Genomic DNA, 17,241 nt, shown 5'->3' with positions numbered 1-17,241 from the left:
TGAGTCTTTCCTTTCTATTGTTTAGTGTATTACATTGATGGATAAACCACAATTGGTGTATTTATTCTCCTATTTGGGTTGTTTCCACTTTTTGGCTATTTTGAATAAAGCTGTTATGCACATTTTTGTACATGTCTTTATTTGGACATGGCTATTCATTTTTGGGAGGTAAATTCCTAGAAGTGGAATAGTTGCATAGATGTATGCTTAACTTTTTAAAGAAACTGCCCATTTCCATGAAAAATGTCATTGCAAGTTTGATGGGTTGCATTGAATCTATAGATTGCTTTAGGTAATATGGACATTTTAACTATGTAAATTCTCCCAATCCATGAGCATGGAACATCTTTTCATTTCTGTATATCTTCTTTGATTTCTTTCAACAATGTCTTATAGTTTTCAGTGTACAGGTCTTTCACCTTCTTGGTAAATTTATTTCTAGGCATTTTATTCTTTTTGTTGTGATTGTAAATGAGATTGTCTTCTTGATTTCTCTTTCTACTAGTTCATTGTTAGTGTATAGAAATGCAACTGATTTTTGTTACATTGATTTTGTACCCTGTAACTTTACTGTATTCATTTAACGAAGAATCCTAAAACTTATTCAGTCAAAAGACCCTGCATAGCCAAAGCAATGCTGAGAAAAAATAATGAAGCTGGAGATATCACACTCCCTGATTTCAAAATATACTACAAAGGTATAGTAATCAAAACAGCATGGTACTGGCACAAAAACAGACACACAGATCAATGGAATAGAATCGAAAGCCCAGAAATAAACCCACACATCCATGGACAGCTAATGTTCAACAAAGGAGCCAAGAACATAAAATGGAGAAAGAAAAGTCCTTTCAATTATTGGTGTTGGGAAAACTGGACAGCCACACGCAAAAGAATGAAAGTAGACTATCTTATACCATACACAAAAATTAACTCAAAATGGATTAAAGACTTGATCATAAGACCTGAAACTATAAAACTTATAGAAGAAAACACAGGCAGTATGCTCATTGACTTCAGTCTTGGCAATAATTTTTTGAATCTGACACCAAAAGTAAAAGCAACAAAAGCAAAAATAAGCAAATGGGACTGTATCAAACTAAAAAGCTTCTGCACAGCAAAGAAAACCATCAACAAAACAAAAAGACAACCTAACAATTGAGATAAGATATTTGCAAATCATACATCCAATGAGTTAACATCCAAAAAAAAAAAAAAAAAAAAACTCATATAACTTAACAACAATAAACCAAACAACCAGATTAAAAAATGGGCAGAGGATCTTGACATTTTTTCAAAGATACATAGATAACCAACAGGCACATGAAAACATGTTCAATATCACTAATTATTAGGGAAATGCAAATCAAAACCACAATGAGATATCACCTCAAGCACTCCAGAATGGCTATTATTAAAAAGACAAGAAATAAAAAGTCATGGAGAAGATGTGGAGAAAAGAGAACCCTATACACTGCTGGAGGAATGCAAACTGGTACAACCACTATGGAAAACAGTATGAAGATTCCTCGAAAGATTATAAATAGAAATGCCATATGATCCAGCTATTCTGCTTCTGGGTATTTATCCAAAGAATATGAAAACACTAATTTAAAAAGATATATGCACCCCTATGTTCACTGCAGCATTATTTACAATAGCCAAGACATGGAAACAAGCTAAGTGCCCATCGACGAATGAGTGGATAAAGAAGATGTGGTATATATATATACACTGGAAAACTACCTAGCCATAAAAAAAGATGAAATCTTGCCATTTTTGACAACATGGATAGACCTTGAGGGTATTGTGCTAAATAAGTGAAATAAGTCAGATGCAGAAAGACAAATACTGTATGATTTCACTCATTGGTGGAAGACAGAAAAAACAAATGAACAAACACATAGATACAGAGAACAGACTGGTGGTTACCAGAGGGGAAGGGGGGGAGGAGGGTGAAAGGGGTAATGGGGGACATTCATACAGTCATGGATAGAAACTAGACTTTTGGGGGTGAAGAAGATGTAGTCTACACAGATGTCAAAATATAATGATGTACACCTGAAATTTATATAATGTTATACACCAATGTTACCTCAATAATAAAAAGAAAAGAAACTGCCCAAGAGTTTTACAAAGTGCTTGTACAATTTTACTTTTCCATCAGCAATCTATGAGTTCTATTTGCTCCACATTTTCACCAACTCTAGTTAATCTGTCTTTACAATTTCAGCCATTCTAATGGGTGGGTAGTGATAACTGATTTTGGTTTGAATTTAAATGTCACAGATAACTAATGATGTTGAGTATCATTTCATGTTTTTACTTGCTGTTTTTATAGCTTATTTTGGAAAATGTCTGTTCATATCCTTTGACCCTTTTTAAATATTGAGTTATCTCTTATTATTGAGTTGTAAGAATTCTTTAAGTATTCTGAATACATGTTCTTTGTCAGATATATGTTTGCATCATTTTTTCTAGACTTACTTGTCTTTTTATTTTGTTAATTTGAAAAGAAAAAGTTTTAAATTTCAATATAACTCAATTTACCAATTATTTTCTTATGATTCATACTTTTTGTGTCCTGAGAAATGTTTGCTTACCACAAGGTGACAAAGGTTTTCTACTATATTTACTACCGAGCGTTTTATACTTTTGGCTTTAAATTTAGAATGATGATCTGTTTTGAGTTTACTATATGTATGGTGTGAGGTAAGATCAATGTTCATTTATTTACATAGAGACATCCAGTTGCTCTAGCACCGTTTATTGGAAAGGATTTCTTTTCCTATTGACTTGTCTTCATACATTTGTCAAAATGCAAGTGACCATACACGTGTGAGTTCATTTCTAACCTCTCTATTCCTTTTCAGTGATCTATATGGATACCCTCTTGCTAAAATCACATTATCATGATTTCTGTAAGTTTATAGTAAGTCAGTCTTGATACCTTTTAGTGTAACACTTCCAACTTTGTTCTTCTTTATTAAAATTGCATTAGCTAATATAGGTTATACAGATATCCATATAGAAAGAGACTCTCAATAGCTATACAAAAAGACTCCTGGAATTTTGATTAAAATTATGTTGAATATATATTAATGTAGGGAGGGTTAACATCCTAATAATATTGAATCAACCAATCTAAGAATATTTTATATCTCACCATTTATTTGTGTCCTCTTCCTTTAATTTTCTCAATTATGTTCCATAATTTTCAGTGTAGAGGTTTTACATGCGCTTTGATAAATTTATTCATAATTATTTGTTGGCACTACTGTAAATTGAGTTCTTTTTTAAAAAATTAATTTACCAAGTATTAACTGTTATTATTAAGAATACAATTGATTATCAACATATCATTCACTAAATTTATTCATTAATTTTGGTACTTGCTTTGAAGATGAGCAAGCATTTTCAACAAACAATTATGTGATTGAGAATAAAACAGTTTTCCTTTTTCTTTTTCGTAGTTTTTTGTTAGCTGCTCTTTTTTTGATTAAGGAAGCTCACTCTATTCTTAATTTTCTGAGAGATTTCAATCATAAATGGATGCTGAATTTTGTCAAATGCCTTTTCTGCATGAATTGAAGTGATCCTATGATATATTTTCTCTTTTATTCTACATCAGTACATTGATTGATTTTCAAATGTTAAAACAACCTTGCATTTCTATCGTAAATCTCACTTGATCGTGCTATCATTTGAATGCATTTTTGAATTAGATTTGGTAATATTTTGTTAAGAAATTTTGGTTTGTAGGGATATTGATCAGTCACTTTCTCCTAATGTCTTTGTCTAGTTTTGGTTTTCAGATAAGACTGTCTGATAAAGTGAATTGGAAAGGGTTTCTGTCTTTTTTATTTTCTTTAGGTATTTATTTAGATTCTTTTTTCCCCTTAAACATGTTGTAGTAGTCACAAGTGAAGGGATACAGACCCAAAGTTTTTTTGGTGGGAAGGTTTTTAACTATATGTCCAATATGGTATCAATTATCAATAATATCATAAGGAATAGTTTCACTGTCCTAAACATCCTCTGTGCTCCACGTATTTATCACCCCCCCCCAACCCCTGGAAAGCCTTAAATGTTTAATAAAAGGAGAAATTAGAACTATGTATCACATAAAATAAAGTCTAGAAATTCACTGCATTTCTTCAGGGTAACTTACCCTATACTACCACCAGTAAAGAATTAGAAACTTTGCTAAGGCTATTGATGCATTCTACCAACGAGCAACACTGTTTCACAATTCTGAGTTCTGATCAGGAATCCTCCACATTAGTATAAAATACTTAACTTTGTTTTGATGTTTTCATCAAAGATAACTTTAGGCAGCGCATTTAGCGTCATTCTAGGATTATTTTTTACAGAATTTTAATTCTTAGGAAATTGATATTTCATTCGTAGAATGTATGCAACATCTCTATACATCAACATATTTGATGATCACTTTCTTGTTAAGGCTATAAACAGCAAATGCCATGTACAATAACAGTGTCATTAACACTGCTAACGCCAGCCTCAAAAGTTTTACCTCCTAAATATGGCCCACAGTTTAAATCAAAGTAACAAATGCACAATTAACCTGAAGAGAGGGCACATGCCTACTCAGCACCTTGGAAAATGATCTAGTTGAGTTATGAGTCATCTCATATTGCAAAGTAGCAATAAAAATGAGTCTTTCATTTTGCAGAGGTACCACTGGCATTTACAGCAGATGATTAAAATAAAGGAGAAAAATAACTTTTGCATTTTATCAGAACAGGGACATTTTATCCTAGCCATGCATTTTTGCCTCTGCAGATTTCATCTATCAAAAGAAATGTCTCCACCAGTTGTTGCCAAGGGTCCAGTTATTCCCCAGTGAGTCCAAGGACTGTGACTTACCTTATGAAAGTTTCTGAAATATGCTGCCTTTTCATCTGGAAATTTTTCTAGCCTTCTCGGTCCTTTACTAGAAGCCTTCTTGAAAACCAACCAGCATCGTCGGAAAATCTGAAAGCAAATAAAGGAATCCTATTATCTATCTTTTTTACATTAGTTTTGTAGCATCAGGAATTTACCTATTCAATGAATCCAGTGGGAATAAATTTTTAAAAATTCACTTACAGAGAACAATTTTTTTGTTATAAGCAAGTTATTCATTAAAATTACAGCCAATTTTAAAAACATGATATTTAATATAAAAATGAATTTTTCATGAAAATATTTTATGAAGTTTTCAAGGTGCTGGCTTTTAATTGTCTTTAATCTAACTAAATTATCTGGGTGTCAATGCCATAGGAAATATTTATTCTCACCATCCTAGCTACAGATAATTCTCTGTTTTCCATGATAACGCAGTGACGATTTGCTAAGATTAAGCACTTTCATAATGCTCAATTTTCTCTGTTTGAAAAAACATCGCATTTAAAAATTAACTTGTAGGGTTAATTTTTTTAAAAAAAACAATTGCTCAATTATTAATTTAGAGAACAAAAAGATACATGTTTTTATAATGGACACATCTGTCTCACCTCTTTATAGTTTTATTGTAACTAGTATTTATTAAATGCTTATTATGTGTAATGCATTTTAAGATTTATAAACACACTTAATCCTCATATCTACTGTACAAGGTAGTTTATCTCCATCTTAGGATGAAGACAGTGATAATGTCAGGATTTGAGCACACATCTGTCTGGGCGCTTCAGCTTTGCAAAAAAGCAGGACTACCAATTACACAAACACAAACCACCCTTTCAGGACTCCGCCTTTGTTTTACAGGACGAATTAATATCGGACCTTTAGATTGTCTGTCACCTGATGCCCACCTTATCACACTCCTTCTACAGGTATGTTTAAGGCAAAGCAACAAAATGAGTTTCCTTTTCAGTAATTGAAGAGGTGTAGAAATGCAAATTGGCCACAACTTTTAAACTTCAACATTTAGCATATTTTTGCTGGTGTGTACATTCTTTATAACCATAAAGAAATTCATAGAAGGAAACTTTAGAAACTTACATCACTGTATTTCTCCTGTATTTACTTAAACTGTATTTCTCTTATTTATTTATTTAAACTGCAACTCTTTTATTTATTTATTTATTTATTTATTTATGTGTTTTGTTACTAATATAGGCCAGATAATAGAATTCCTTTGCAGTGTGCATTGTTTATTATTCACTAGAAGACAGTGCTTCCATGTTAAAATGCACTCTTAGAACAATCACATAAAGATCTCTCATTACAAAAGCAGAATAAATAGAATAACAATGCAAACACACATTTTCACTTTACTCCAGCTACCTTTCTTAGCTCCTTCCCAGTGGCTTCAAAAAGCAAATGAAGGACAACTCTGAACTTCCCACACACATCTATGTGCCTCTCCTTTTCTACCTGCACTGATGCACCTCCTCTGTCACAGGATTGCTAACCACACCCTGGAAATAAGGAGTGAAGGCACTCCTTCAGTGCTCCTGGTGTTCTTCCTACACACTTGTGTTTAGCACATTGTGTTCTAGCTAATTTATTTGTTGGCCCCTTATTGATCTCCACGTCCAAAGTAAAAGAATAGTAAAAAAACACAGTGTAAATATTGATTTTATAATATGATATCAGCAGATGGTTTGTTTAGCTTTAACTCAATTCTATATGAATTTATTTAGTGTTTTAGAATTTGGCTTTTTAAACTTAAAAAAATTATTTATATTTTAAGCGGTAATAAATTTAGAAAATGCAAACCTACAGGAAGTTATTGTTTGGTATAGTGGAAAATTAATTAAGCTTTGTGTTAGTTTTCAACCTTGGGACTTCCCTGGGTGAAATCTGAAACTGGGCTCTGTACTTGGGGTGGGGCAAGGAGAAACCAAAGAAAGAGGCAGACCACTCCAGAGTGGTAGGTGGCAGGTTTAATAAGTGAGGGAACCTACATAGAGGTTTGGGGAGTCACAAGACGAGTAGGTCTCTGCAGCCGCCCACCAGCATCTTAAAAGTTTACATGGAGGCCTTAACTGGGTTCTGTCATGTATACCGTGCAGATGGTCTCAACAACACATTACTCTCTTAAAGCTGTGTGCTTTAAAACGGCTCCGAGTGCGAGAACAGTGGGCAGGATGTACATTTCAAGGACAGGGGAGGGGTTGAGGAGCCTCCGATTGATGGGGTCCAGCTCAAGGGTCAACCAGTGTTCACGTCCTCTCGATGACCTCCTCCTACACTTTGGAATCAGACAGACTTGGGTTTGTATCATGGCTATGCCACTTTAGCTGTGCAAACTTGGACAAATTATTTAATGTTTCCTCTAATAAAGAAATGTACCTCATAGGACAGAGGGAAGAGTTAACAAGGTGAGCCCACATTCTAGTGCACAGAAGGTTCTTAACAAGAGTCAGCTCATTTCTCAGGCCGCTTTTACTTACAGACTAGGTGCAATCTGAAGCACATGACAAAGTCACATGTAGGGACTTTTTTTCACCAATGACACATAATTCTAACAGAATTGAGATCTAAATATTCTGCATCCAGAACACTTAGAGCACTATATAAGAATTTTAAAAAATAAATAGAAATATATTAATGATTTCCCAGTTTCTAGTTCCCTAGGACTGTAGAACTAGACAAGACTCCAATTGGAATTTCGGCTCAGCCCCTTGTGAGAGCCATGTAACTTTGAGCAAGTCATTTAACCCTCTGAGCTTGAATCCTTATCTTAGGTTGGAGAAAATAATGTCTGTATCGTAGAATTATTGTGAAGTGAAAATAAATGAAGCATACAAAACTCATGCCGCAGCACCTTACAGAGGACTCACTAACTAACAAAGGGTAGTACAATACAAAACAGATAAAATGCTCTTAGTGACAGACTTTGTTCAGCACATCCATAACCACTATGAATATTTATATGTAAATCATTGCTTCTTCTAATACATTTTAAAAGGTTTCAAATAATTCCAAAAATTATGGGAATTATGTTACATATAATATCAATAGACAGAACTTCTAAATATTCTGTTGAATACGAATATGAGTTCCTGCTAATTTCACAATGGTTTGGATATTGTTAATCAATTTAGCTTTTTATATTTATCAATACACAGCTGACAAAAAAGGAAAAAAATTGCATCAAATTTACTCTCTTCCTAAAATTACTCTCTCCACAATATAACATGAAGTAATTTTTGCAAAGGATAAATCATTTCACTCAGTCTTTAATCACACCTGTTTGTATTAGGATTTAAGGTATTCTATTGTAATGCCTAAGAATATAATTTTTTAATCAGAACAACTTGATTTTCAGTGAAGGTTCTGCTATGTATTAAATGCCTTGTTTTGCAGAAGTTATTTTAACTTCTCTAAGACCTAACCTCCTAATCTATAACTTAAGGTCAATATACCTCATGAAGTTGTTATTTGAGGATTTAATAAGATAGCCTGCAGAAAGCATCTAGAAAATATGTTTGAAGTGTAGTCCACGTACTCTTGTTTGAAACTCTTGGGTTTTGGATATGGCTATGGACTCAATTGTGTTCCCAGAAAATTCATATGTTGAATTCCTCAGCCTTAATGTGAAGGTATTTGAAGATGAGACCTTTGGGAGGTACTTAGAGTTAGATGAGGTCATGAGGGTGGGGCCCTCAGCATGAGATTAGTGCCCTTACAAGAAGAGGCACCAGAGAGCTTGCTCTCTCTATCCCTGTGCTCTCACAAAAGAGAGGTCATGGGAGCACACAGTGAGATGGTGGCCATTTGCAAGCTGGGAAGAGGGCTCTCCCCAGAACCTGACCATGCTGGCACCTTGACCTTGGACTTCTAACCTCCAGAACTATGAGAAAATAAATGTCTGTTGTTCATGCCACTCAGTCTATATAATTTTGTTACGGCAGTCCAAGCTAAGACAGAGACTTTTAAATTTTATTTTTATTAGCAGAGATGGTGATGGTTGGTAGCAGAAGTAGATGTAGTAGTAGTAATACTGTGGAAGTGAAAAACAGTTATGTGAATCTGAGTAGAAATCTGAGAGATCAGAGGCAGATAAATAAAAAAATCATTTGCAAAGTGGGATGCATATAGATTATAAGTATTTATCTCCTGGTTATTAATGGATTTAGAATCCTAACTGAGCTAGGATAACTCTCTGAATGGAAATGAGAGCCAAATCCCTGGTATTGTGGTTTCCATTCTTTTCTACAGAGGAATGCTTTTCCCTGTACCCTTTGCACTTTATTGCTCAAAGCTCGGTAACCATGGTGATGTCAAATGAAGCCTTATGGTATTCATGGAAATACACAAACACACATACTCACTGGCTGCAATGTTCCATCTTTTGTGGTTATAGTTCTTCTCTACTAAAGAGTAAGTTAAACATGAGTCAGAAAGCATAAGTGTTTCCATTTAGGCACTCAATATTGCTATAGAAAAAACCTGATAACGGATAATAAGGAAAAATAGATTTTGTATTTTTGATAGTATCTTATCTCTTTGCTATTACATTAACAGAGGCAACCACATACAGACAAAACTGATTGTTAAAGACTTGATGCAATAGACTGTCTACCAAGCTGAGGCCCTTAAGCATTATTTTTGGATTTTGGAAACATTTTAGATTTACAAAACAGCTGCAAAAATGGTGCAGAGAGCTCCTGTATAGACTTTATCCAGCTTCCCCCAATATTAACATCCTAAATAACCAGTTTTCAAAACTAAGAAATTAACAATGGTGAAATACTATTAACTAGACTACAGATTCTATTCAGAAATCACTAGTTTTTTCCACTAATGTCCTATTCTGTTTTGGGATCCAATTCAGGACACCACCTTGCATTTAGTTGTCCTGTTTCCTGAGTCTCCTCTAATCTTTGATAGTTTCTCAGTCTTTATTTGCTTTTCATGATCTTGACAATTCTGAAGACTACTGGTCAGGCATTTTGTACAATGTTCTTCAACTTCTGTTTGTCTCAATTAAGTCATTTTTGATATTCCAAATGTCTAATGAAAATGTCGCAATGAAGTGATTAAAACAAATAATTTATTGGGGAAAATAATATGAATTCATCATGGATATGGACTAGTTATATTTTGATCAGTTGTCTCCTTGAATTTTTAAACTTAAAGTAGCAAAAGAATCATTTAATAATCACAGATTTTTTTGGACATAGTTTTTCAAAATATTTTACTTTAGATAGGAGTAAAAGAATAAAAAGAGCTCTAGTGCAGAGAATTTGGAAGTGTCATTCTGTGTCAATGTGAAGTAAAATTCAGCAGGAGTCAGCACTCTAAAATCAACCTTCATACCAGAAACATAAAATAAGCAGAAGCATGAGGAGATCACCTTTTTGTTACTCTTCATCAAACAGGATTTTAATAGTGTATTATGCTCTGCTTTAAGCTCTAGAACTGATGCCTTATATGAGTTTATTGGAAAAATTCCAGAGATGAGCAGCAAAAATGACTGCTTGAGACCAGGAAATCACTCCTCTGAGAAAAAAAAATAAAGGAATAGCTTTTATTTTGCTCGTAAATGAAAGACAGGAATTCTTCAAGTACATGAAAGAAAACCACACAATGAAATTAGGTACCTTATTTTTATTTATGTCCCATGAGAAGAAGACATAAATAAATGCCCTTCATTAGCAGTATGTGGGAGGAGGTAGTGCAGTCTCTTCAGACGCTGCTTGGCTCTTCAAGGGCATCAGAAGATGCAGAGACCATTTGGCTGGTTAGAAACAGGACTTACTGCTTGCAAGAAGAGTCACTGTCTCCCGTGTTCTGTCTCTTAGGAGATGACACTCTTGCCTCTCCCACCACTGCTCAGGATGCTGCTTCATTCTATCCAGGGGATTAACCGATTTCCCCTTCTCATTCAGACTTATCTCCTAAACACGCCAATTGTCTCACCAAACAGGCTCCTGGGTACCCTTCAGATTTCCTTCTAGAAAATTCCATGTTGTTGCCAGGACTCCAGAAATCCCCATCTGCTCCACAGCCTCAGTTTTCCACTGCATTAGCCAGCCAGCCAGCTTGCCATAATTAAATACCCTCTTAATTCCCTTCCATCTGATGAAAATCCTTTTACCTCATAGCAATCCCTTTTCCTTAGTACCTTCTCCTTTCCAAAGTGATTTTACGCTGAGGACATCCTTTTTCCACTTAAGACTCACTGTGAAGTAAATGGTGATTTCTTGGCTTTAGCTCATAGCCATCATTATGTTACTTAGCTGGGACTCATTCACACGCTTTACCTTAACCAAAAGTCGGATTTAATGGGTGTGTTCCATCACAAGATGTTGACCTAATGAACCCCGCACTTCCATAGCATTTTGGTTAGAACTTGGAAGAATTTCTGATTATAGGATTGTCAAACCTGAGGGTCCATTGCACAAAGGAAGTCACAGAAACTTCGTCTCTCGAGATTTTAAAGGACATAGAAGAAAGTGACATGTCTGGAGCACCGTATGTTTGTGTTCCCTCCTAAAAGCAAGACACTCTATAAATGATAACTCGGGGTACAGGATTCCATTATTTACTTATAACTGTGTATCAGATGAACATATCAAGACAACAAATAAATAAACACAAAAGCAAAGCCCATCCAGGCATAGTTATTGCAGGTTTATGCTACAAGTATCTTCAATTACTTAGTCCTGGGTCTTTGTCCTCTCACAAAATGTGTATGGTACTACTGAAAGACACACTTTGGATTTTGTAAAAAGTAACTAATACACAGGATTAAGCTTAATGCACTAATGAGTTTAGCATTAGCTATCATTTCAATATAGATATGAACTTTAGTATCTTTCAATACTGGCTTATGTTTAATTGCTGTTAAATATATACCAATACCAGAATCACTCTCATTCATTCATTCAAAAAATATTTGAGAGGGGCTGGTCCCATGGTGTGGTGGTTAAGTCTGGTACACTCCACTTTGGTGGCCCGGTTTCGCGGGTTCAGATCCTTGTCAAGCCATGCTGTGGTGGCAACCCACATACAAAATAAAGGAAGAGTGGCACAGATGTTAGCTCAGGGCTAATCTTCCTCAAGTGAAAAAAGAGGAAGATTGGCAATATGTTAGCTCAGAGAGAATCTTCCTCATCAAAAAAAAAAAAAAAATTTGAGAGTTCTATGTTCTGTGGGTACCGTAGTAAAAAAACAAATAAATAAATGAAAACAGTAACAATGAAAAAACGAAGTTCCTGCCTCATGGAACTTCCATTTCAGTAGGGTAGACAGGTGATAGCAGATAAATAGGTGCATTTGTAAAGAGTATTTTCAACGGTGCTAAGTGCTATGGAGAGAATTATAGCACAACGATGGTGAGGGAAGGCTCTCCCATGAGGGGCCATTTCAGCATTAGAGGAAGTGAGGGAAGGAGTGACGCAGACAGCCAGGGAAAGTGTGCGTTAGTCAGAGGGACCTGCAAGGGCAAATACCCTGAGCTACTCCAAGAACTGCACGGAGGCTGGTGTGGAGGGCAGTGAACCAGGGGAAAAGCAGTAGGAGGTCAGAGAAGAAAGACGTGGGAGAGCCAGGTCAGGCAAGGATCTTGGCTTCAAGAATTAACTCAGATTCAAAACTCCAAGTAGCATCAACTCTTTCTGCATGTTAAGGTAGACATTCTTAAATAAACTAAAACCTAAGCAATTTAGGACTCTCAAACAAAAGTTACAAATGGAATCAGATTTTAAAAATAGCCATAGGGTGCCAGGAATATGACAGACCAATTGAGTGACTGGGTATTTCAGGTTGATTTCTATCAAATGCCTAGGTTTTTCAAGCTACATGTCTTCTCTAAACTGTAAGACTTGCAGCTGTCAATGGCAATGTCTCTAGTTCTGTGGCTTACGTATGCCCAAAGAGAGTGTAGACTGCTAGAATTAAATAGATCCACTGTGGGTCCTCCTTTGTACACACTTACAACTCTGGGTATAGTTCACAGCCAGCTGAGTTCTCTGAAATAAATGCAGTGGCTCTCTGATAAATGCAAAACATAAATGTCTTTCTCCACCTGTGAATATATTAGAAATACTTCATCATACAAGAGCAATGGAAAAAGACAAGCCAAAGGTAACTGTAAAGGTGTTATAAGGGGCACCAAGCAGTCCACAGTGTAAAAAGGCAAAGAATAGGTCTCTGAGGATGTGGGAACTAAATGTACTTTCTTAAATATCTACAAGTCCATATACACTTATTTTTATCTAGTAACTTAATTTAGCAAAAAACTAACTAGTATCTCATAAGATATAAGAATTCATGTCACTAATTCAAGGATTGTTTTTAAGTGTTTTAAAAATATTTTTACTGGCCATTCCTATTGTAGGTTATGTAATCTGTGATTGAAAAAAGCAGAAGTAGAAAGTGAGACATTAAGGATAAGAGGAAGCAGAGGCAAGCTATCATTTTATGTATATACGGCTATCCAGTTATATTTATATATACATGCATATGTACTTATATATATTTGAGTTTTAAAATTTCAGTTTACATAAGTATGTAAGAAATATACCTAAATATCTATGCATATATCCCTGTATAGACACCCACATATTTAAATATAAATCACAGGACCAAAAAATTAAAAACTTCTTTCTTTTCTCTTTGGAGCATAATTTAATTAAAGTTTGTTTTTATAAGAGAAAGTTCTCACCAATTTTGTAACTCAAGAGCTTTGCATCATTCACGATTGTTTAAAGTAAAATATAAATATTGCTGTCCATTAACATTGAAAACATGCTTCAAGAGCAATATGTAATGTCACTTTTCTCATTTCATGTAGTTGGAAAGACGAAAATGAATGTGCTAGTTTTTTCTGTTACTCTTCTCTGGCTTTCTCTTTCTCTTAATAATCCAGAAAAACAACTGTGAAATTCATAAAGGGCAAACGATAACTCCCAAATTCTCACCAGTGGCAATTTTTGTGGAGGCCAAGTGTTTTTTGTTTTTCAACTGAGTATATATAGTTCTCTGTACTGCATTTGTCTACCAGGCCATCAATGAAATACTGGGAGAGAATACACACATGGTTTAGAGTCATAGCCAGAAATGAAATGCTTCACAGCAGCAGCAAGTTTTAGGTCCAAAGTGTGAAATTGTCATCATTATCATGAGAATGAAAACTGGTTGTAGAGTAGACCTGCTGAGCAGTGGCCCAAGCCAGCGGCAATTTTTAGAAACAATCACAGCACTGGAAGGATACTTACAATTACAGTCTTCGAGCTCCTGACTTTCAGGTAGCCCAACACTGACATGATACAGAACAAAAAATCCTTTCTCTTTGCTCAAGATCTCCAGAAAAGAACCATGTCTTCTGGGTTTTAGTTTTTCTAAAATCAGAATATTCTTTGGCTCTATATCGACTTATGCTTTTTGAAATTGGTGGTGTTTTATTTTTGTCAGTTGTAGAGGTGGAAGTCAATAATCAATGAAACTGTATTCCCATGTACAACCAGCGTGTTTCTATTTTATGGACCCAGTTAGTATAGGGTTCAATCATGCCAAGACCCCATTCCTGAAGAGTTTCAAAATCACAGCTTCAAACTGACATTTTGACCAGTAAGTAAAAGTCAAACGTCCAAATCAAAGCTCAAAATATTTCCTCTTCATTTCACTTGTCTTTCTGGGTTTTTTATTTCCTCCATTTGTTAACCATATTTTTAGTCACATAATCTTCAAATCTTGGTGTCATCATTACTTTTTCCCTGTCTTTACCTACACCATCCCAAAATCTATGGACAAAATCCAAAGTGAGATGCCCCTGTTTAGTGAGAATCGCTTGAACTGAGCAAAAGAAAAACACATCTAGGAAAGAAACGAAGAATAAAAATAAAAATGGTAGAGAACTTTAGAAATCAAAGAGAGTTTTCCTTGATGCAGCAGAAAATGAGAGGGAATGATCAGTTTTATTAAGGGAGTGATATTATGGAAATAATATTTAAAGAATAGTAGAACAGTAGCAGGGTTAACAATAACTAAGAAAACAGAAAAATTTCATTAATTAATTAGTACATTCACACCAGAGGAGGAGATTACAACTCAGCCAGTGTTGAAGACAGTAAAGAGAGAGAAGATGAACACAAGATAAGAAACATTACAGAAACAATTTAGAACGTTACAATATGGAGGTTAGTTTTAGCTATATTGGGTTTGATACGACAGTTAAACATATGCATTACCAAAACTGCTCTTGACAAAGTCATAAGCTGCAGCCTTCCTGTAAAATGGACACTTTTCTGTCTACCTCAGAATAATTTCTCACTATTAACTATTATTCTCCTTGTTGAAAACATTATATGACTTCAGTTTCTTGATATAAATTTTCAGACTCATCCAATGTTGATTCCTTCCCTGCTACTCAACGCTTAATGCTTTTTTGATCCCTTTTTAAAACTATAAAGTTCAACGTATTTAAAATATCAAATCAGCAAATACGTTTCCATTACCTCTGTTTCAAATGAGTATATCAGCTTGGCTTAAGTCCACATACCTTCTGAATTGTCTTGAATGAAATGCTTAAATTTAAAATAGAATTATTCACTGCCTCTAAGAATCCATTGCTCTTTAAATGTAATGATATTCAGATGTTGGTTTCAAATGAGGGACTTATACTGTGGTTTCAACTGATCTGAGTTTTCTGGTAATAAACTCGATTATAACTGAAGTTACTGATTTTATTTCAGTCGGCCATAAACAGCTGCCAGATTTCGTAATGAGTTTAAGGAATTCCTAAAATGTCAATTGTAAGTAAAGTTTCATAATGATCTTAAAGAAATTCCAGAGCTTGTAGGGTCAGTAATCACTAATACATAAACTCTCTCATTTATATATGTACTCCATAGCAAATATTACCTTAAATTTAACGTGCATCCTTCTAATCAAAGACTTTAATATATTTACCATATTTTTATACCTTCATAAGCAATATTTATTAGTTTTTCTATTTTAAATTTTGCATAAATAGTATAAAAAATCATGCATAAAATATTATAAAACCTAACTTGCACTTCCAATTATAGGATTGAGCTTTATCCAATTTGATATATGATATATATATTTTTTATTTTCCGTCTGTTGATATGTAGGAATTTTTAAATATATTTAGTTTTAAATCCTTTATCAGCTAAATGTGTTGGAAATACCTTCCCCAATTTTGTAGCTTGACTTTCACTTTTCTATAATTTAACTTTCCATGCAGAAGTTTTTAATTTTGCGATAGTCAAATTTATCAATTATTTCCTTTATGGCTGTTTGTTTATGACTTCTGTTCATTAATACAAATGCATAATCCATTTACATTTATGTGGTTACTGATATATTTGAACTTTTAGCCACCTCATTTTTTATTTTACTCTCTTTTTAATATTATTTTAATCTTTTCCTACTTTGCGGTGGATTAATAAAATTTCTTAGATTGCTTCCCTTTTTCCCTCTGCAGCCTTTGAAACCTTTTCATCCCACTCCATAAAAATATTCATTTAGTTGACAAATACATTTAATCACTGATGCATAACATCTCTCTCTTCATTTTCACTACTAGAATCTAATGGCATCTCACTTTAAGAAAGTCCTAGTAACCTCCCCATTGATCTACTGTCTTCACGTTTGTTTTACTCCAACCCAACTTAACAATTATTGCCATAGTAAATGTTCTAAAGCATAGCTCTGCTCATGTATCACTTTGGACCAAAAAACAAATGAACAAACAACAAAAAACATTTCAGTGCCTCACCATTGCTCACTGCCTATAAAAGAAATTTTGAATTCTGAGGCTTGCCATTCAAGAACCTTCACAAACTAATCTTAAAGTCTTCACAAACATTTTTCACTTCTCCCATTAAAACTTCTCAAATTGCATTGGTTTACTCATCATTACCCCCTTGAACATATTTACTTTCATTTCTTTGTCATGTTCTTTATCTGAAATTCCCTTATTTTTCATGTCTGCTTCTCATTTTTTTTTTCCTGAGAAAGATTCACCCTGAGCTAACATCTCCTGCCAATCTTCTTCTTTCTGTATCTGAGCCACCACTACAGCATGGGCAGTGACAGGTGAGTGGTGTAGGTCTGTGCCTGGGAACCGAACCTGGGCCACCAAAGCGGAGCGTGCTGAACTTAACCAGTAGGCCACAGGGGCTGGCCCTGAAATTCCCTTCTTTTTCAATACACACTCTTTAGAATCCTAACTACCTTTTGAATTCTATCTCAAGTCTTACTTCTCTCAGGGGGCTTTCCTAGACCAAACCAGTCAAAAGGGACTTCTCCTAC

General features: G+C 34.6%; 1 protein-coding gene across 1 annotated transcript in view; it reads right to left on the bottom strand.

Moving 5' to 3' along the window:
- Positions 1–17,241, bottom strand: part of DOK6 (docking protein 6) — a 382,532-nt gene that overhangs the window by 259,072 nt on the left and 106,219 nt on the right. Inside the window, exon 2 of the mRNA XM_004422628.3 lies at positions 4,891–4,998. Within this exon, the coding sequence (XP_004422685.1) occupies positions 4,891–4,998 (108 nt within the window). The remainder of the gene's footprint in view (positions 1–4,890; positions 4,999–17,241) is intronic.

This window comes from Ceratotherium simum, chromosome 14 (assembly GCF_057802395.1).
Source record: "Ceratotherium simum simum isolate JZ-2026a chromosome 14, ASM5780239v1, whole genome shotgun sequence".
In the NCBI taxonomy this organism is placed as follows: Eukaryota; Metazoa; Chordata; class Mammalia; order Perissodactyla; family Rhinocerotidae; genus Ceratotherium; species Ceratotherium simum.
Note: the sequence above shows the minus strand (reverse complement) of the source record. Positions and strands in the feature narration are given on the sequence as shown.